At 34.9% G+C, this 22,973-nt stretch overlaps 1 protein-coding gene across 1 annotated transcript in view; it reads left to right on the top strand.

Annotated features, from left to right (window-relative positions):
* The first annotated feature begins 2,605 nt into the window (after positions 1-2,605).
* LOC145687658 (annulin-like) overlaps positions 2,606-22,973 on the top strand; it is a 113,805-nt gene continuing 93,437 nt past the window's right edge. Inside the window, exon 1 of the mRNA XM_081761122.1 lies at positions 2,606-2,786. Within this exon, the coding sequence (XP_081617248.1) occupies positions 2,639-2,786 (148 nt within the window). The 5' untranslated portion in view covers positions 2,606-2,638. The remainder of the gene's footprint in view (positions 2,787-22,973) is intronic.

Below are 22,973 nucleotides of genomic sequence, written 5' to 3'. Positions count from 1 at the left end.
GTTACAAAATGCACAAGTAATGCATTCGAAAGTTCCAGGCATCCATAAGCATTTAAGAGTTCCATCCATGGCCAAAAATGAGATAAAATAAAAATTTCTAGTGTAATGTCCCACGGGTATGTTCTTCAGGCTAAACGAAGCAAATGATTTAATGAAAGTGAATGATGTAAAATTAATTTTTTGCGCTTTTTCCCCCAAACGTGGCCTTAATCAGCATTGAACATGTGACTATTTTCTTTATTTATGACTTCGTTTACGTGGCGATGTTAAGGCTCTGCAGTCTTCTCCGAGAAATTAACCACATTTATACATTGTTTTTTTCTGAAAAAAAAAAACATAAGTGCACGAAAATATAAATAATTACAAAAGGAAACGATCTTAACCATATAAACAAAAACAAAATAAAACAAAAATGACGTCAATGTAGGAAGATTACAATCCATAATAAAAATAACATAGAGAAACATGAATTAAATATTGTACATAGCAGTAGTAGAAGTATGTATATACGCTGTAAAAATTAACAAGGGCTACTAATTAGATGTGTGTTTATTCGTAGGTAATCAATAATCTGGTAAGACGAAGATGCTTCATTTGCCACTAATATAATTATACTTGCTTAAGAGAAGGAAATTCACAGACTTTTTTTTAAAATTTGGCAACTGTTGAAACACTATGTAATACTTGGGGTAAAATTTAAAGGCATGTAGTACTTACTGTGAAGGATTTGGAGTAAAAAAAATATTAACCCGATTTATGACTGGGTATGGAAAGCAAGAAATTATCTCGTGAGCTCTTGCTCCTATTCTGAAATTTCGATAAATATAAAAGCCTAGTGCTAGATACGATGGTTCTGACGTAGTATGTACTTTGTAAAAGAGGGCAATGTTATGTGAATTTCTTGTTTTACTAGAGTCAGCCATGAGAGTTTTATATATATATATATATATATATATATATATATATATATATATATATATATATATATATATATATATATATATATATATATATATATATATATATATATAAAATGGTGTGAGATTTTCGTTGTAATTTAAATTGGAAATAAATCTAATGCAAGTATTTACACTTCTCAGTGATCCCGAAAACTATGGATTCGACAGGAACATTTTCTATTATTTAACATGTTATCTCTTCTCACTCACACTCCATCGTCTAAACTTGATCTTAAATGTCATCTGAATTGTTACCGATAAGCTTAGCGACCCCGAAAACTATGTATTCGATACTAATATCGATCTTTTCGATTATTTCTATATGTAACCCCCTTCCATTCTTAAGGAAATGTAGGGATGTCTTACCTCCACATCAGTTTTTCCAGACTGCATGTCGTATGTGTACAAAGTTTAATTGAAATTGATCGTGTCATTCCATGCATGATTATGGTTTTACATATATTCATCCATCCATGTATCTAGGTATATATATTATTAGCTGTCATCAACTGAGAAAATTTTACACTAAAATGATTTTAGTTCGAGCTTAAGGTGGTTTGAGTCGAACATACCAGTCCAGAAAACGTTGTATTTATAGCAATAATGATGGAGTCTATCATAAAATAAACTTGCACCGAGGAATATAACATCGCTTATAAAATATCATTTTTGAAGATATTAAGAGTCTATCTTGTCCAAAAAGCAAAATATACACGTGATTATTTCATATTGATACACCTAATCTTAATCTGCATCCTAGAGGTATTAAGTTGTATAGCATTTTTGAAGACATTAAGAGCCTATCTTGTTCAAAAGGTTTGTGCATATGTACTTTTTATATTGATATACTTGTAGTGGAAACTGAAACACTTGCGCAAATAGCATAGCATACCAAGAGCCATCAGGTAGTTCTGGGTAATGTGTCACGTGCGCGGATGCTCAGTAGTCGCTCCAGTAGAAGAGGTTCGTCAGTAAACGTCAAATCCTATATGTAGAGCGGTTCGTCAGAAACGTTTTTAAAATGTGTTTCTACAAGCAACTAATCAATAAATTTCACATTCCATAAAATGTTCAATTAGATACAAACAATCATTCCTGCCACTATAGCACAATAAGCTCTCTGGAAGAGTAATGTGTGGTCAAGGTATGGATCATTTTTTATGTTGTTTATCTGTCTATAATGCAATGATAGAACCCCTCAATTACTTCACAATGTCGGACCAAAACCATGAATTTGACACCCACTGGGAATCGAACTCAGAATCAACCATGTCAAAGTATAAACATGCTGATATATGGGAGTAACCCATATTATTTACCCTCGAGTGTTTTTGAAGTCATAAATTTACCAATTCCTTTCTGGTGCGAGGTGTCCCTGGTTCGACGATAGCCAAAATGAGCTTGTCGTTATCATGTCCTGTTTTTTTTGGGGGGGGAGGTCTCTCGTTTACTCCCATATACTCATTTCACCACGTCTTCAGTAATCAATCAAATTTAGTTTCTGTAGCCACAGGATATAAGCATGTATGTGAGATCCATTTCATTTCAGGGTAAAATTCATACCTATTTCAATCAAATTATAGTTAATAACAAGAGAAATTGTTACTGACAAGAATAACCGTAGTTTTCGACTTTCTTTTAAGCTGAATTATGAACGATCTCAAACATTCCATGGCGTTATGAAGGGTAGATGGAAAGAAGATTTCAGCGGAGGAATTTCGCCTTTTTACTGGAGTGGAAGCGTCGAAATTCTGCAGACGTATTACGATGACAAAAAGACAGTGAAATATGCACAGTGCTGGGTATTCTCAGGTGTCTTTACTTCAGGTAAGTTGCTTTCGCTACATCTGGTAGTTTTGAAGGCCTGCTACAAAATATAGTATTGTTCTGGTAAAGTTCATAAATAATTGCCACTCTAACATTTAAAAATGAATTGATATGTAGTACGATACGAAACTTTGAAGTACGCTCGTCTATATTCTTTACGTAGAGGGGAATATTAGCCTTCAAATTTTCCATTGTTTATTAAAAGAACGCCACTTTTCATGTAACCCTATGATTTAAGGCTAGATTACCAGTTACTTGTGATACTAGATATAATCAATATCATTACGATATTTTTACACTCCTAATTATTCTTGCCTAAGTTCTACACTAGTAAGATTAGGTATTAAATAGTTCAAATACCGAATTTTATAGTAACAAACCTTAATTAGTGATAGCAAAATGTTGTTCCAATCATCATATTCAAAGTCTCAAAAATTGCTTCTTGGGGGAAACTGATATGTAAAACATCAAGATGGCCACCAACAGAACCTATTCCTTGGCTCGATATTTCAAGATAGAAACTTCGTTCTCGCTTTATTTCAAATACTTCTAATCCATTAGATATTGTTATTTGTAACGACTACTGGTCACACACTATCGTTATCTTCAAACACGACGTCTTAAATTGAAAAGAACAGGTCTATGTAGGGATAGTCTCAATTTGTATTTTAACAGCACATAACTTTGAAACGAGTTTATATACGAGTTTATATTCTAAAGTAATAGTTATTTGATTTGTAAAGAGCTTTCCAATGAGCCTGAAACCTTTGTTGTATCTCTAGAGCCAACCGAGCTAGTCAATTTTATGTGGAGTTAGCAGTGATTACGTAATTCGATTTATTATGACGCTGTACTATTTCTTTAGTAGATGGTGAAACAGTTTAAGTCATTATTAGCAAGTGATGGCAGCAAACCTAATCAAGAGAGTTTCTGTTATTTAAGAACATAAAATAAGACAAAAAAGTGAGTGAGTAGAATCCGTAAGAAGTTTTCAAACATTATAAGACAAGAAATCCAAAAGACTTGATTACGTTCCCAAGAAGTGTTTCCCATTTACATGCTTTAAAAATATGACACTTCTTGAATATAAAGTCGGTCCAGAAATATTTGGCACCAATTAAAAGGTCCAATTACTGAAATCTTCGGGTCACAAAACACTACCTCCATCTAAACATACGCCGCTGCTTTAAGGCATCGATCCCACGATTACAGAGCAAGAAGTTCTGGAAGAATTTAAGGCTTATGGGATTCATCCTCACGCGCTATTCGCATTAAAAATGCAACAGGGTCAACATGCATGTTTGGCTTACTTACTGACAACCTGCTTCATCGACGACCTACTTCAAAATTGGGTTTTCATATATCATTCGCACAGAGTTGAGTCATCTCGAACACCACAACCTCTCTCTTCACGTTGCGAAAATTGCCTCAATTATAACTCTCATCCAACCAATAAGTGTCCTCTACTTCCCATCTGTTCGCATTGTAAAGGACCACACAAACTCAAAAACAGCACATTACTTACTATGCCTTCTGCCTGCAACACTTGCAATGGCAATCATTCTATTTACTCTTGCCAATGTAAGAATAAGCCTAAACCTCAGCCTGAGAAACCAGAGACTGTTGTCTCACTCCGTCTCCACACGTCTTTCACATGAACCTATGTATCAACTTGGTTTTATCTCCTCCAGCTATAGAAAACGTCTTAGAGTTTATCACATTCGTTCTCTAGAATTTTTTTTTATTTCAACGTAAAGTTATTCTTACACATACCACAAAAGCTGAATAAGAGATTTTCCACCTTCACATGGCAGCCACCTATTCAGGCCCTTACTCACATTTCCATTTTTATTCAGACTCTAACAATCGTGGACAGAATGCACAGGAACAGGAATAAAAAGCCGTCAACCTACTATTGGCCAATAACAGATAACTTAAAACTAATTGAATTTTGTTTGAAACTATGGCAACCTTCCACAAAGTCGACTGTATTGCACTCAACAAAAGCTTCTTAAAACCCTCAGAACGCCTTTACTTTCCACATTATAATTATCATCTGGTTCGTTCCGATCTACCTCATGACTCTCGTGGTGGAGCCTCTATTGCTATTAAACATTCATTACCTCATCGTCATATCATACTGCAATATCTGGATCAATACTCTGAACACGTCATCACAACAGTATATTTCTTAGCACTTAATTTGACTGTGGCAACTATCTATAAGTATGTTCGCTCCACTTAGCCATTGTCTTATCGTTTTCTTATCTATCTGGATCTTAACTTTAAAAGTTAAATTGTCTTAGCAGACATTAATTACGATTTTAGAACAGCGACACAACAACGGCTTTTCCAGGACTTTCTGGAAACCACCTGCAGCTCTTGTATACCTTTACCGCACCACACTCGGCGTGAGATTTAACACCACATTGATGTCGTCATAGTCAGTAACAATCCGTTACCTAAATCTACCATGGAGGTATTCAGTTCAGTAAGAAGCGATCACCTACCAATACTTCTTACCATCATTCCGTCTGGCACTCATACAATGGAGCCACAAGCTTCTGCTGCAAAATACGTAGGGTGATCAATAAAGACTGATTATCAGTGTTAATGAAATGAATACAACGCAAGGCACAGAAAACGAAACACGTCTGTGTAGTGGGAGAAGTGACAAACAGATCGAACAAGTTTGAAGGCCATGACGTCAGGAATGTGGTCTTGGCTGCCGTTCAAGCACACGCAGTTTCAGTTTCGCGTAAGGGAACATGGAAGTGACACGCGAAGAACAGTACAAAAATTCTGTTGACTATCTTCCAAAGATCAACCTTCCGTGTGTACCCCACATATCCATGATTTAGCCCCTTATGATTTCTTTCTTTTCCCAACTTTGAAGAAACACCTCCGAGGACGGTTTTTCGCATTTTCAGGGACAGTGTGAAAACTGCGGAGTCAATTTTGAAGGATCTGTCCAAAAATGGTTTCCAGCATGTCTTTGATGACTGGCAAAAACGTTGGGACAAGTGTATTGCATGTAATGAGGACTATTTTGGAAAATACCATCAACATTTGGATTGTTAGTACAGATAATTATGTTACATTCATTTATGATCATTCTTTATTGACAAGCTCTTGTATAACTTTGCCAAAGCAGATTGGGATAAATACCAAGCGCATATCTCTGAGTAGGTCCCAGCTATAACCATTAATATCAGTTCCATAGAGGGCATAGGCGTTGAAGCTATCCCTACGTCTTTAAATACAATTATCGTTAACGCTACAAAACATGCAGTTCCAAAATGTCGCTCCCATCTTAATAGGCTTAGCTTATCTACTTACGCCATCACAGTTATTCAACGTTTTCACGAATATTTTGATGAATACAGGAAGACTAACGATCACCACTTTCTACACCTTCATCACCAATTCCAGCACATAGTCAAACATTTTATCATCGCACAAAAACGGCTAGACTGAAGAACTTCTTGGAATCAATTACACAATGGAACAAATTGCACGAAATTTTCAAACTTGGCTTTTGAAACTTACTGGAAACACAGTATCCAATTTATGTTGATTGTACTGTATCTGAAACTGATGTAGAGAAACCAACAAAATTCGCTCATCGCTTCGAGAAGGTATTCATCCCTCATTCTACTCCACTATTTATTCATCCAACTCATCGACATATTACCAGTATTAGCAATCCTATATAACCATTATTCACACCATCATTAATCATCCCGTAGATCCGACTCCATCTCTTACAGCTCCAATTCTGTGTACCGATATTGTCGATGCTCTCCGTAATCACCGAAATACAGCTCCTGGGTCCGATACAATCACTTATAACCAATTTCGCCAGACATCATTAGCTTTTCATCTTATCCTTGCTAAGTTATATACTTAATACTCACTACAGGCTTTTTTCTTACTTTGTGGAAGCTTACTAAAATCGTCGTGTTCTTAAAACCTCATAAGGTTCCTACTAACATTGGTTCCTATTGGCCAATCAATCTTACAAATGTATTCAGCAAAACATTAGACAGAATCCTGGTAAACAACTACATTCTAATCCCCTAATCCTAATCCTAATCCTCCTTTCGACACGAGCAGGGTATAGACCGTCATTTAGCACTACTGATCAACTGTTGAAATTATGAGCTATCTTGTTAAGCATTTCAATAAACGACTTCCATCTGTCATTTCCTTTGATATTGATCGAGCATTTGAGATAGTCTCTGGTATCAAGAGCTTCTCTTCTAATTACTCCGCATTCTGCCACTATCGTACATTTAATTTAAAGTCAATTTTTTCCATAATCGCTCGGATTCCATACAAATAAATCAGGCACAATTACATTACTTCATCCTACGGGCCGGAGTACCTCAAGGTTTTGTTTTGTCACCACTACTATATATCCTATATGTTTCTGATATGCCAATAGCAAAAACACCAATTAATGCACTTCAGTTTGCTGATGATACGGCATATCTCGCTTTATATTCCTCAGCGGGCCGAATAAACGCAGCATTGCCACCAGCAATTTATAAAGTTGTTAATTGGTATCTCAAATGGAAACAAATTAAATTAATCTGAAACACAAACGACGTTATTTGAAATTAAATGTAACAACTACTGCTTAACAAGAAATCAGAATGTTTACATCTTACATTACTAGACTCGCCAATACCGTTACAAAATAGTGTTAAGTACCTTGGTGTCACTTTCGGCAAACATCTTTCTTAGAATGCCCACCTTTCCAATTTACAAGCTAATATTCCCCGTCAGATCAACTTGATAACGTGTTTGAGAGGCACTAATTTGATTTTAACCCCAAATTCATTCTTTATACATATAGAGCTTTTTCCGCCCAGCTCTTACGCATAGACATGTGGCTTGGTTATCAACTCCACAAAAGTTTTATGACGAACTATAGGTCCTGGAATGCCATATCTTAGCCATATCTTGCTTACAAAAGGTTTCAAAAGAAAACACATTATGCATAATGAGGTCCAGTCAATTTAATTGAATTTTATTAAAGTGAAAAGTATTTTCCATGGCGTAGACTACATCTATGAAAAACTTCCATTGAAGCTTTCCTGGAGTCGTATTGCAAACAGATCTTCTAGGGTTGGCAAGCAGGTAAATACTTGTTGTATCTTTCAACGTTTCGAGGCCTGATATTGTCCTTATCTTCAGACAAATAGGATGGGTAGTTGAAATGACGGCTTCTGATTGGAGCTTGAAATGATAAGATCTAAGCTGCCATTTCAACTACCAATCAGAAGAGTCCAATCACATAAGCATGAAGTATATGTTCCACGCACTCTATTGCTCCATCATATTTGCCTGAAGATAAGGACAATGTCAGCCCTCGAAATGTTGCGAGATACAATAGTATTTACCTACTTGCTAACCCGAGAAGATCTGTTTACATCGGGCAATTAAGGAGGTTTTCTAAGATATATATTTATAATTTATTTATGGTAGAAATATCGCAAATATTATTCTGAACACTGTAGCTGTTGCTAGCAGTACAAATCTTGCTCATTACCATTTACAGCGTCCTTGTAAGTGATTGGGCTACACTCATTTCTAAAAGTTAGTCAATGAAGAAAATGATTTTCTCTATTAGTTTTAGAGGTTAAAAAATGTGGTAGTTTTGAGATAGTTAGAAAGCTGTTAAAACGATAAACTAAGCACATTTTCAGCATATCAAATCGTTTCAAAGTAATGCACAGTTAAAATACAAATTGGGAATAAACATTGCTTTCACTCTAAATCGTCATATTTGAAGACAGCAATAGTGTATTGTTACAAGTGATTGTTACAAATCACAATTTCTAGTGTATGGTCTATGAAATAAAGTAAGAACGAAGTTTGTATTTCAAAACACACGACGTTCCAAAATTTAAGTGATAAATTCTGTCGGTGGCTATTTTGATGATGTCGTATGTCAGTTTCCGCATACGAGAATTTAAGGATATATTAATTTTGAACATCTAAATCAATTTTTAGCTTGTTATTTTAAAATCACTAATTACACCGGATTACATTTGATTTGCTAAAATAAATAAATAAGTTTACAAATAAAACATTCACCGAACTTGCTAGGTTCTTGGGAATTCCGAACGTATTGAATAACGTCTTTCGGTTCCATTTATGGAATTTCTTAAAATCAGTGGAGAGTTGGTTAACCATTCTCATTTTGTATCTAATTTCTGAGCGATGGAAAATATTGTTTTAGCGTTGATTTACTTCGTCTGAAGTAGTGCTGATTAGCTCTCATTACCTCATTACATCTACAATAGAGGGTTAAAAGTGTTACGAAAATGTTTATATAATCCTGCCGCCTCACATACATGATGGAGACACGTGAGTCATACCGTCTGAAAGGCAGTTCCATTCTGAAGAGAATGACGGTCGAATTATTATTCTAGGGTAATTAGGGACGTTTCAGTGAATTTTTTTCAAAATATACTTCTGTATAGGGTAACATGGGGAAATTTCTGATTTTTTTTCTGGCGGGTCTATTTTTGCACCTAGAAGATTGAAATTGTGCACAAACATTCAGTCCACCGAATGGTATTTAACGGATTTTTTTAGATTTCTGCGTTAAAACAGGGGGGTCCAGAGGGGCTAAAAGTTGAAAAAAGGGATTTTTAGACCCAAAAAATCCCTTTTTTCTGCGATCTCCCGCCTTAGATACATGATGGAGACATGTGAATGGTACCTCCTGAAAGGCAGTTCTATTCAGAAGAGAATATGGGCGACACATGACCCTAGGGTAATTAGGGATGTCTCAGGAATTTTTTTTCCTGAGATCATAGTGTTGTGTGGTAATTTAGGGCATTGTGGGAAATTTTGATAAAATTTCTCCCTCCCTTACTATTCAAGATAGAAACTTGAAATTTGGCACACACGTTCAGTATACCAAGTACTATTTCTCAGATTTTTTAGATGGCTACGTTCACACAGGGGGGGGTCCAGGAGGGGCCAAAGTTCGAGAAAAAATTTTCCCTCCGAAACTTTCACTTTGACATTTTTCCTCCGCTTCTGGTATACGGTATGAGCATGCAAGTAGTACCATTTGAAAGCCAGCTTTATTCTGAAGAGAATGAGGTATGAACCATGATCCTAGGATAAATAGTGACGATACAGTAGCTGCTTGACTGAAAGTCTAAAAAATAGCCCAAAAAGCCAGGATCCCGAAAGGGATAATCCTGTGATTTCATATATATATATCTTCACGTTACCTTTACTTTTGTTAGTTTTCAGTTTTAATAAATTTACTCAAACAATGACAAAAAAAATCACGTCGTGAGGGGTGATTTGACTCCCATCTTAGTTTTCCGAGAATTTCTTCCATTCGCAAAATCATCATGGTTTTTGACTTTTTTTTAACAAAATATATTTTTATGTCATTTACTCATTAAAGCTAACAAAATATTTTCCGGCGTTACATAATTGTTTCCAGTGTTGTCGCAAAATGCAATCAGAAAAGAAGACCATCTATGAAAATAAAACCGGGATGTGCAGTGTGTGACAGATTGATGTGCGAAAACTATTGTATCAATAGAAAACATGGCATATGTTGCAAATATCACAAATAGTCATATTTTGTGTGCACATAACCTGAGTTCGTGTAATTTAATCTCCAATTAATAATGCATGCATGTCTCTATTATGAACATTTAAAATATTAAAGGAATATACGTTCTCTCTTGCAGAATGTCATACTATATCATTCACTATCCCTTGTTACTATTATAAGAATGGAGAACTGTAATTTCGTAAAAACAATAAAAATGAACTAAAACATAAGGAAATGTGAATATGGATGAATGTTCCTAGTGATATTTCGATAATATTTATTTCCACTCTCTCTCTTTCTCTCTGTAATATATACATAATTCTTGCATCTTATCTCTAGATGGAGCACTTTAAGGAAAGAGAAATTATCATTCACCTTCTAAGAACATATTAAATTTAAAAGTATTATTTTGGAGCAGAGTGTATTTGAACTGAAGCGTTTAAAATTATTAGACCAACGCCTATAAAACCTTTCTATTCGACTATTGTAAAACTGGCAAAGTCTTCTAACTTGATAGCTGTCTTCATAAAATGAAGGTCAGAGAGAGAGAGGGGGGGAGAACTGGAAATGTTTAAATAAAGAAAAACAGAAATACATACAGCAACTTTCGGCTTGGTGAAAGAAGGCTGAAGTTAGGACAACCCTTTTGAAGAAATCTCATAGAGTACTAGTAACTAAGTAGTAGTCGGAATGTAGTGCACCTTGAATGATTCACATTTCAAACGTGAATAAAATACATTGAATTATAGGATGGAAACGAAGTTTGTGTCGAACTAATATTAATAAAATATTTTCTTGAAATAACCGAAAATGGAGCCATTTTCTAGTAATCTCTGAACATTTATCTGTTCAGAACATCCACTCTCGATTTCACCTTTTGCGAATATATCGTTCGAATCTGAAAAGATAGAATAAACACGCTAGAGCCGAAACGGGTCATCGCATCATTTGGGTGATGTAGGTTAGATTATGAACCGCCACTGGCTCGAGAATTCGAAAGTACTGACTCGGTGATTCGATTGAGACTCCGTAACCCGGAGGGCAAGAAGAGATTTTACCTAGTTGCTTGAGTTTAAACAACATTTCTTTCAAAGGTGTTCCAGACCGGGTCGATTGGATCATTCAGTCAAGTTATGGACTGAGATGCTTCTTTTAGAGTTAGGACTTGCCACCAGGCCATCAAAACTGTCTGACTGTGTGTGAGTGTGTGTGTGTGTGTGTGTGTGAGAGAGAGAGAGAGAGAGGGAGGGAGGGAGAAGCAATAAATAAGAGACAGAGATAAAATAACAAGAGAGAGATACAGAAGGGAAAGATGAAAAACAGTAAGGGAACATCACAAAAGACAGAGAGATGGAATATATAAATGAAAACTAGTTATCATTACACTGTATGATAAAGAACACATACACTGTTTACTCGGATTCTCGATAGTGATGCCTTAAAAGTTCTCCAATCACATCATGAATCTCTGTTTGCAGCTATTATTTTATGCGAAAAAAATGCCTGTGGGGGAATCGAACCAACATTTTCCACTTGGAAGTCTAGCACGATACCAATAGTTCACAGATTACTCTACCCAAAACTTGTTTAACAGATGGTATAGTGTTCCTTACTAAGATCAATAACATGAAAAGTGGATACTTCAATTCGATGAAGTGTTTTGAGCTGTACTTGTAATCCTCATAGATGTTATTTGCTCTTTCCCAACCAACATTCCTATATCGTCTCTATCGTACCAGGCGTTTGCTTCTACGTTAAGGATTGCTAGTTTAATGTTATGTGAAGTCAAGTCTTTGATTCTTCACGATCGTTTTGTACGAAACATGTTAGTTTCAACAGGATTTGAACCTATGTTAACTATAACTCACAAATCCAGTATGTTACCCCTACCCTACTTAGTCACTTAAAATCATACGCCAAATATTACCACATTCAGCCTTGATCTTTCGAACGAACCGGCGTCTTTCTGTAAGGTAATTTACACCAAAGTGAACGCCGAAATTCATTTGTTTGATTACTTGAAGACAAATTAGCGCCCCTTAATAAACTAAATGACATACAGTCCAGGAAATAATAATATATTATGCAGTAATTTCGCAGTAAAGGTATAAACTATGTTTATAATAATAATTATATTAATAACAACAATAACAAAAATATTCACATTACTGGACGTTGTCATTTCAACAAACAAGAAGATGCTTGCGACGCCACGCACAGATTTACTACGTGGCATCAATATCGTGAACGATTCTTTGGAGATCAGATTATTGTCCCATTTTCTCTTCTGTTTCGAGAAAAGCCAGGCACATGGTGTTTATTCACCATAAATCCACACAGCATGAGGAGGGATCGATCTTACATATACACAGAATTAGGATTAGTACTACACACGCTATTGTCCAGTAAACTTGTGTGTAGCCTTACACAAAATATTTACTTACGTCTTGATGCGCATGTGTACATGAGTTCGAGTCCATTGAGGACTTGAACACAGTGATTCTTAACATACTTAAGCCAAAATTGTAAGAACCTTCAGTAGGAGCTTAGCTGTACGTTTTTGTCTTTCGTAGCAATTACTACCGGTAAGATTCAACCATCTACGGCGTGGTAGTGAGGTTCACTAATATAGGGTATTTATAGTGAAATAATCATTTTCTGGATTCATTACCTTCATATAGGATATAATTGTTCAGAGATGTGAAGCAGGGTTCTGCCATTGTGCATAATGCCTGCCCACATCAAGGTCCAACCATAGCGATCATGCTTATGAACATTCTGTTGTATATAACGTTTTCCCCGATCTCTCTACAGGAACTGGTGGCCAGGATAACTTGTCACATTGAAATGGGATTTGTCAGAGAACATCACTCTGGACCACTGTTGCTGATACCAACCAACGTGTTCTTAACACCACTTTAAAAGTTCGCGACGATGGTGTGGTTAAAGTTGGATGCATTTAGCAGGTTTCTGTGAACACAAACCAACCTGATTTAAGCGCCGCGAAATGTTCTGGCAGATACCTGTGTATCAGTAGCGGTTGCAAGTTCTGCAGTTATGTTACGAGGAGTGCGCTGTCTGTTCGTTTTCGCCATTAGGGATACATATCGATTGCCTTGAAGTGTAGTCTTCCTTCGATGACTACCGGCATGCTTTCGTATCGCATTTCCATCTTCAGCGGCCTTTTTCAATCACGAGATGACACTTTTTGACACTGACATTGCTTTCGCCACAGCAGTAACATTTTGACCATTTTCCAGCCGTCCAACTGAACGTCCACGATCATACGCACTCAAGTAATTTCTTGAAGCCAGTTTGCACTGAATATTATTGGCCCTCCACACTGAATTTTACAGAACTGAGTTCCGCCATCTACGGCGCTATTTATGTTAAACACTTGACTGCATGCAGTTTCGGCTGATACAGAGCTTTCATGCACTGTCTTTAATAAATATAACAGGTCCTGCACAACTACGCCCTTTGCATTGCATTTGACAGTAGTTGGTCGAGTGCTGGGAATGCTACGTGGCACAAATCAGTTGTTCCTTAGCAATTGCAAGCAGTGTAATAGAAATCACATGATTGGTCTTGTATGTTTACTATCACAGGACTGTGTTTGTTTACTATGTAAGGAACTTAAGATCACGTAATTAAAATATATTCTGTCTTGCAAAGTGAATATTGACTGAGGATTTTATTCATTGATTTGTTTTTGTGTATTTTGCAAACAACGAAGATATTCTAAAATTATGTCTTTTTTGGGATAGAACTAAAATAGTACACGAGAATTTTAGACTTTCCAAATCACCTTTTATTATAAAAATTCTTCGTATGTACAGTAGTAATAATAATTACAGTTCTTCCTAGTTATTTTGTGGTGTGTTGGTGAGTTTGTAAGAATCCAGAGACCAATTGCACTAGGGTGAGAGGTTCCATGGCTCTTGTGACCAAAGAGTGTGTCTAGGTATTTTCCAGAGACCAGGCGTCTTAACGATTACGATAACACTCAAAGATTAGTCCTAGTCCTAGCAAAGGAACCCTCAGAGATCAGGCGTCCTAGAGAGTGATATGGATAAAGGAACTCTCGGAGACTAGGCGTCCTAGAGAGTGGGAAGGATAAAGGAACTCTCAGAGACTAGGCGTCCTAGAGAGTGATTAGGATAAAGGAACTCTCAGAGACTACGCGTCCTAGAGAGTGGGAAGGATAAAGGAACTCTCAGAGACCAGGCGTCCTAGATAGTGGGAAGGATAAAGAAGCTCTCAGAGATTAGGCGTCCTAGAGAGTGAAAGAGATGATCACTCACCGGAGACTGATGCCTCCTGCGGTGTTTCTTGGGAGCACGTGTAGAATCTCGCAATATATATAGGACGAGACCTACAGTTTAAAGTGGGATTTTGGACCATTATAATGCCTTGTAGTTTGTCAAAACCGGGTATCAAATTCATGACCTCGTGAATCAAAGATATGAGCGGCCTAGTTATTAGACCATCGAGAAGAGCAAGTGAGCGATTTAGCCTATAACTGTAATTAATAAACAAAATATGACCAGAAAACTGTATCTCAACCTCCTACGTACTAGGAAAAATTAAAATGGGCTCTGAGTTTCCTCGCCTTCCGGCCCTTCCTATATTATTTATCCTCATTTTAATAAAACTAAGGATCTATGTAAGTATATTTTCACCTTGATAATATTTAACAAAGTTAAGAATTGAAATACTGTTATTATTATAATGCTTAATAATAGGTAACTTGTTTTGTCACGTTGAAATCTAGCACATTTATTTTAAGCATTTCTATTGTTAATTAGAACTCTGAAATTTTGTACAGATAGAGTGAAATCAATAACAATATAATATTTTCACACAGACACATTCGTGTATTATATAGTAGTATAGGGGCTTTAAGAAAGGATTTCCAACTGACTGTTTTCTGTAAGGAGAAACAATAATAATTCCTACACTTTTATATAAAATAAAATAAAATAAAAATAAAATAAAATAAGATTAAAATAAAAATAAAATGAATATATCCACGCACTTTCACTTAGTTCATCTCAATACCGAACAAGACTTGCACTTATGCAAAAAGGGTTATTACAGAATAATACCCACTATCCCTCTGCATGTGTGCTCTTTGTTTCAAGACTGTAGTTGAGCAACTGTTCCCCTAGCCTCTGCTCACGTGATCTAGTTCCGCCCGCCCTGCTCATGTTGATGCGCAGCTTCCGTGTAGCCAATTTAATTTTTCAGATCTTATACTCTCACTAGACGGAAGCTCTCGATAAACTCGGTAGCCTCTAAAACAGTATTACTCTATAGACAATTGTCAGTTGTAACTTCTATTATGATTTCACAAGTGCCTGATGTTCCGATCTCACTATTCCATTTGAAATAACAAAACCGAATAAAACCTACACCTGCGAAACCATGTAGAGTTGCAGGTTTCCCGTATTAAGAGGTACAGTAATTATTTAAAAGGAAAATTGCATGAGAACACATGGGTAAATCCTTCACTAAATATAAGAAATTAGTATATTTTCCATCACATAGAAAACTAACAAAAGTATTCTTCTACTTTCTCCCTCGAAAATTAACAAATTAATGCTATATTGCGATTCACGAAAAAGTCTGACAATAATTTATGTAAGAAGAAATCATACGTTTAACATCAAGTTGCTCCCTGGATTAATTCTCCTTCAAAAACTGAATACAATTTTATTTCTATTTTCTTTCCTTTTTCGGCGTTTAAAAAAAAGAGGACAAAATAAAGCAAACGCAAGTTAATGATTACTGAGTTGCAAGAAGTTAAATACACGCAATCTTTATACTTCATATAAAACAAAATCCATTTAAATATACATACTTTTAGTTCCTCAAATGGTAAGGTATAATTTCGTGCAAAGGAAAATAAATACAATAACACAGCTAATAGATAAGAGTTGTAGGAACTCTTCCTTCGCCAGACTGAGTAACCAAAACTAGTCATGCAGGCAAACACATGCCAAACAACTTTACCTTACCTCCAACTCTTAACATACACACACAGCCAAATGGAAATTGTAACTTTAACTATAACCGTTCCTATTATCTTTTAAAGAAATACTTCTAATACGAATTTAAACAACTAGTTATGAAAAGAGATTAAGTCTTTGACTACATTTTTTAAATGTGAACATTCTTTTATATGTTCAACTTCTTTAATGTGATATACTCCTGACATCTGTACACAGGTTTGGAACTAAACAGTCTGCTGGTTACATCTGACCCGATGGGAGAACAAGCATTTATTTTTTCAGAATTTTCTGAAAACCAATTTCCAACGATTGTTGAATTACTCGAATGGGACACATGTATCCGTTGATAGTCAGAAGGTTAAATACGAAAAATCTAAATATACTCATAGATACCAGAAGTGCTTCGGAACAGTCATTCACACGGAGCCTTTTAGACTGCTCTTTTTTCTCGAATATTTAAAGAAATCAATTCCCTCTTCCCGTCGCTATAAACTTCTGTAATAATCACATCCTATTATACAGAATTTTATACGAATCTTTATACTTAAAGAAAAAAATCTTATTTCATTACAAACCCGATTTTAACTTCTTGAACTCAGCAGTCATTACCAACTTCTTTTAACATGGTGAACGAAGACCACACAATGGCATCTGAAGCAGGCTCGAAACCAGAATATGGCAATTCCAATGTTGCCACCTGTATAAAAAAGTTTACGATATCAATGGTATGATACGCAGGACAAATTTTTTAACAAATGCTATAAGGTCCTCACTCTGGAGAAATATAATTTTTTATGCAAAATATAAAAAAATTATAAGATTTTAATTTTTAACATTCTATATTTTTAAATTTTAGAATTCTAAATTCTCTCAGGGTGTAACTTCGAATTATTCCTTCTTTACTCTCAATATACTATTTTGAAATATTCAACCAGAATTTTATTTTAATTTCATACTTTCACTACAATTTAAGCTTTGATTCTTAGTCCTTACAGATTTTTAAATTTCAATTGAACATCAAGAACTTGAATATTTAATTTCCAAATATGCCAATTCTATCTTCACAATTTCAAGTTAATCCAAAATTCTCAAAAATTCATGTATATGGTTTTTCTTTGAAATTTACATAAGATACATTTGTTACCTGATGGAATATAACATATCTCTCTCATGTTTGGAAAATACAAAGGAATTCCAAGGAAATAACACAAGATAGACATGACTTGGATGTTCTTCTAATTTAGTCAATCAAAAAAGTATACCTAGTTGTAAATAGAAGTCCAATTTATTTAATTTTTAAATCTTAGGATTCATGGTAACGACACAATGAGGAAAAGTTTTGAACTATCAGATATCTCATTAATTTACAAATTTTATAATGCACAAAGAAATAGATATCTATATTACTGGGCAATGCCATTTACTACATTAACCAATCAAGAATTTCTACCTCTTCTGGGATAAGATTTCTTCACTTTGTTAAGATGGGCTCTTCTAACATCAATATTATTACTAACGTTAGTTGCAAGCATCGATTTCAAAGTTAAAATTTTATCTAGTACATAAGGACCGCACCAATAATCTGATAGAGTTTTTGATATTTTATCTGATAACGAAGATTTTATGTGAATTAATTAAAATCTGACCACCTACATTAATACAAACTGATTTCCTTAGTTCCAGAAATATTTTTCTCTTTTGCCAAGATTTATGCATGTTATCAAGGGGACTTTTCCAAATTTCAACCCTATCTGATTTATACAATTCCTGATCAGAGACACACCATCGGTTCTCCAAAGTGGTGTTATACGGTTGACTTAAAACTGTTCGATAGGTAATACCTTTAACTCGGATTTTCCACAAATATTTAACTGGTATTGACATTCATAGATATTATCTGTCCACTTTGTCTGACAAAGAGAATACGCTTTCATGGTGTCCTGTAGGGTCTTAATATAGCGTTCTGAAATATCTGACTCACCATGATAAGTTGCCAGTCTTATGTGTTTTATTCCTAAATTATAAACTTCAGATTTATTTCTTAAATAATGCTTAAATCGTTTTACTAAACTAATAAAGTTATTTTGTTCATTGATCTGTCTATCTGGATCCGAGAGTTTCTTGGGATAATACGCAACTGGGATAAGATTATTTTGATTATCGTATTGCCCGATCGATCCACCAATGGATCTATCACATCCGTCGGTAAACACGGAGAATCTTAAGCATTACCTTGGACCTTGTTCCAAACAAAAGGATATTTGGGAGATCTAAGATCACTTAAAGGACTCCTTTTATTTTGCAAGTCGGGCAAAAAACGACCCAGAAAATTTATCATACCCAGTAGACATAATAACTCTTTCCTATTTCGAGGTGTCGGAAAATTTCTAATAGCATGAATTCTTGATGGATAAATTTATATATTGTTACCATCCAACAAGAAGCCCAAATACATATTTTTTTTTCTAAAAAAATGATTTATCTGGAGATGTTGTTAAACCATTTTTTCTTAACATATCTAACACCAATTTGATTTTTGTTTATGCCGTTCTTTGTCTTCATGAGCTAATAAGAGATCATCGAAAAATATAGTAACACCGATATCTTCTAGATCTCCTAATATCTTTTGTATAACTCTATTCAATAAATTACTCCCAGTTTTGATACCAAAGATAACTAGTTTATAATAATCTTTTGTGTGCAAAATAATCGTAATCGACCTAGAATTTTCAGACAAGACCAGCTGATGGAAGGCTCGATGCATGTCCAGGCAGGTTATATAACTCAACCCACTAAGCTAGACACACAGTTCTTAATGTTTGGAGATGGAAAAACATCCTCCATTACTAATTGGTTAGCCGTCGTATAATTTCCTACTAGTAGTCTATAGCTACCATCTTTAATTTTAACTAAAAACAATTATTTCCGTATTCAGAACAATCAGCCTCCTCAATTATACCCTGTTCCAGCAACTTTTTTTTATCAATTCATCAAATATTTTCTGGTTTTGTTTAGGTATGGGAAAGGGATTTTCCAGGAAAGGCCTATTTTCTTTTAAATAGATCTTATAGGCAGATCTCTTGTAGCAAACAACCTTATTTGTAATGACATCATCATAATCCTTTTTGATTTTAGCAATGAATACGAGAACGTCGGAATCGGAGTGTACCCAATCATTTGGTTTCTTTACATTGACTATCTTCTTTCACTGATTTAGTTTTAGTCATCCCTGGATCGAATTCCGACACATCTATAGCACTAACATTACCGGTCAACTTTTTAGACTGTCCTACTTTCCTCGGCAATCTCTCCGAAGTAGGCATTTTCTCCATCCCCTTAACCAGTTCGTGAAACCTATGGGAAAAGTCCTCATTCATATCGGAACAACCCGAGGAGCTATCACTCAATGAGAAGTTTCTTTTTGCAATTTGACTTCCACTCTGTTCATATCCACAATTTTTTACACTTTGATCATTATTATTACCATTACCCCCACAAGATGTTTCATTGTCTAAGTCACTAACTCTGGTTCCAACTGACGCGGAAAATCCATATTTAATGTTAAAAGTTTTTTCTCTAGTTCTTCTAAACTAATATTATACTGTTAATCTAATGTTCTCGGGATTGCTGCCAGAGTAGGTGTTGCTGTGCTGAGCTTTCGTTACCATACAGCGGCAACATCTTCAGAGCTCTGAAGCTCTGAAGATGTTGCCGCTGTATGGTAACGAAAGCTCAGCACAGCAACACCTACTCTGGCAGCAATCCCGAGAACATTGGATTAATAGTAGACGCCAGCAAAGCTTCAAGATCATATTAATATTATACTGGTTAGCAAATCCTTTTAATTAGAGTTTCTATAAGATTTCTTACTTCCATAACAATCCAAGCCCAGTTCCACATTTGGACGCACACAAAATCAAATTGATGCTATCTGGTTACTAGAAGAAAATATACCCACAATACTGATATTGGGAGATCACTTTCAAATAAGAACTTTCACCCATCAGCCAATAAACGTTTGTTCGTCTGCTCCTATTATGTATATATAGAACATAATTTACATAATCCGCTCGTGTTCTTACAGCTTTCAAGATACACCAACCAAACATTCACAGGACAAGGTATCTGTCAACCGAAAGTTGACTTGATGAGAAATACAGCGATAATCACTGTTAACAGACTTTCGTGTCAGCCATTAGTTTATGCCGCGAGGGAGTCTCGAATTTCAATATCCACATTCTTCAAACTAGTAAGTTGTATGGAAAGTGTTTCTAACACTTGCGGTTTTACTAAATTGAATGAAGATTCACTGTATAAACAAATTTGAAACTGTTTTCCATTCCATTTACCACACAAAATGTAAGATTTTTTCATTCACTAAAGTTATCACTTTTTGGTTGGAACGCCCTTTATCGAACTTGTGAAATTCATTAACTAACATTTGCCAAATTAGAATTTGCTTTACTAACTTCATTAATCTTCGAAAACCCTTTCTGGTACTATAAAAAATATTCTCATGTTTTCTTTTATGCATAGTAGTCGTACTATTACTGAAAGTTGAAACAGCGACTATTCGAAAATTTTCCTTTTTGATTCTTTATATTGCAGATATAGAAAGATTTTCTTCTACAAGATTTACCGGAACATTTTGTTGTAGACATTTATATTTTATAACTGGATTTAACCCCAAAACATCTTTAATTCGAACCAAAAGATCGAATGCAAAAAACTATTTTCACCATTTACAACTGGAAATTTATCAAATTTAGAATCCAAAATACTAGTAATTTGATAAAGTTACATCTCATCACCTTGCTATAATCAAGATCGAACATATTTTATGAAAAACCTTTTCCATTTAGATTTATATTTCCTAACTGATCATTCGAAGCATTAAAATCACTAAAGCTTGAAGAAATAACCGGTCCGAATTGTTTTAAATTATTATCTAACCCCGTACCATTATCCTCAGGAAAAACATTACCAGTAACTGAGTATAAATATTCTGAGTGAAGTCTTGACTTTACTCTCGTTTCATTTTCCTCTGAGTTTACATTCAGATTTTGATCAATATCTCTACGAAAACGGACATTACTAGGTCTGGACACCTGACGATTTCCTTTATCTAGTACTTTATCAAATGTATTTATAAATGTGATCGTCTCTCTATTAAACTCCGTTTGTTGATTAACTTCTGCAACATTTCGATAGCCCCTCGTATATGACAGACGCGAACTGTCGTACCTTTAACGGTTAACACTAACACATTCATTTGAATTTTCGATAAAGACAGAACTAGGATGAAAGTTTCTATGTGATAATTCATTATGGTTCGAAACTTCCAATATATTACCAACAGTGGGCGTTACCACCATTCTACTACTCGTAGCAGTTGCCAAATTTGTCAAATACTACAGTTACGTGTAAAAGAATCTCCGAAGTTAAAGGATGTATCACTTCGAAATGCAAATGGACTAGAATCATTTCTTAATTGAGATTCAACAAGACCAATTCTGTCTAAGGTGACGTAATCTCCGGGGATATCTACAGCAATATATTCGCTTGAAGATTCCATACCTTAATATTGATAACGCGAGTATAAATAAATCATCCTTATTTTCTACCTTACTTTAAAACAACACGGAAAATTTCACAATTTCATGACAGAACCTCATATAATTTTGGGTTTCGTAGTAAGTGGTGACAATAGGCGACATTTATCAGAAAATTTAACTTTATCGTAAGTTTCTGCTAATGAAAACACAAAATTCACGATTTAAATCAGGTTCCGTAATGAAATTCTTCACAAAAATATACAAACTTTACCAATAAGTCGTATTTAGATTTTGAAAAACCCTCGCATTGAATCTCAAATTTAAAACAACATACATCAAATCTTTCATAAATAGACATAAAGTAATTGAAACAAGGCACAACACAAGTTAGTTTTGCTTCAAATATAAATTCCGACTAATTTTAAATTTGCACAATTACATGGAAGTAAAAGTATCCCTCTAATAATTTGATTGTGTGGTCTCATACTTGTAACCACTATTATGATTTCACAAGTGCCCGAATGATCCGATCCCAATATTCCATTTGAAATAACAAAACCAGAGAAAACCCTTACCTGTGAAACCATATAGAGTTACAGGTTTCCCGCATTAAGAAATGCAGTAATTCTTTAAAGGAATAGAGGCATGAGAACACATGGATAAATTCTTCACTAAATATAAAAAATTAGTATATTTTCCATCACATAGAAAACTAACAAAAATATTCTACTTTCTCCCTCGAAAATTAACAAATTAATGCTGAATTGCGATTCACGAAAAAGTCTGACAATAATTTATGTAAGAAGAAATCGTAAGTTTAACAAAGTTGCTCCCTGGATTAATTATCCTTCAAAATCCTGAATAATATTTTATTTCTATTTTCTTTCCTTTTTCGGCGTTTTATCAAGAGAGGACAAAATAAAGCAAACACAAGTTAATGGTTACTGGGTTGCAAGCAGTTAAATACACGGGATCTTTATACTTCGAATGAAACAAAATCCATTTAAATATACATAATTTT

Source organism: Thermobia domestica, chromosome 1, assembly GCF_964235325.1.
Source record: "Thermobia domestica chromosome 1, izTheDome1.hap1.1, whole genome shotgun sequence".
Lineage (NCBI taxonomy): Eukaryota > Metazoa > Arthropoda > Insecta > Zygentoma > Lepismatidae > Thermobia > Thermobia domestica.
The sequence above is the reverse complement of the archived record's forward strand: the minus strand, read 5'-3'. Positions and strand labels throughout refer to the sequence as shown.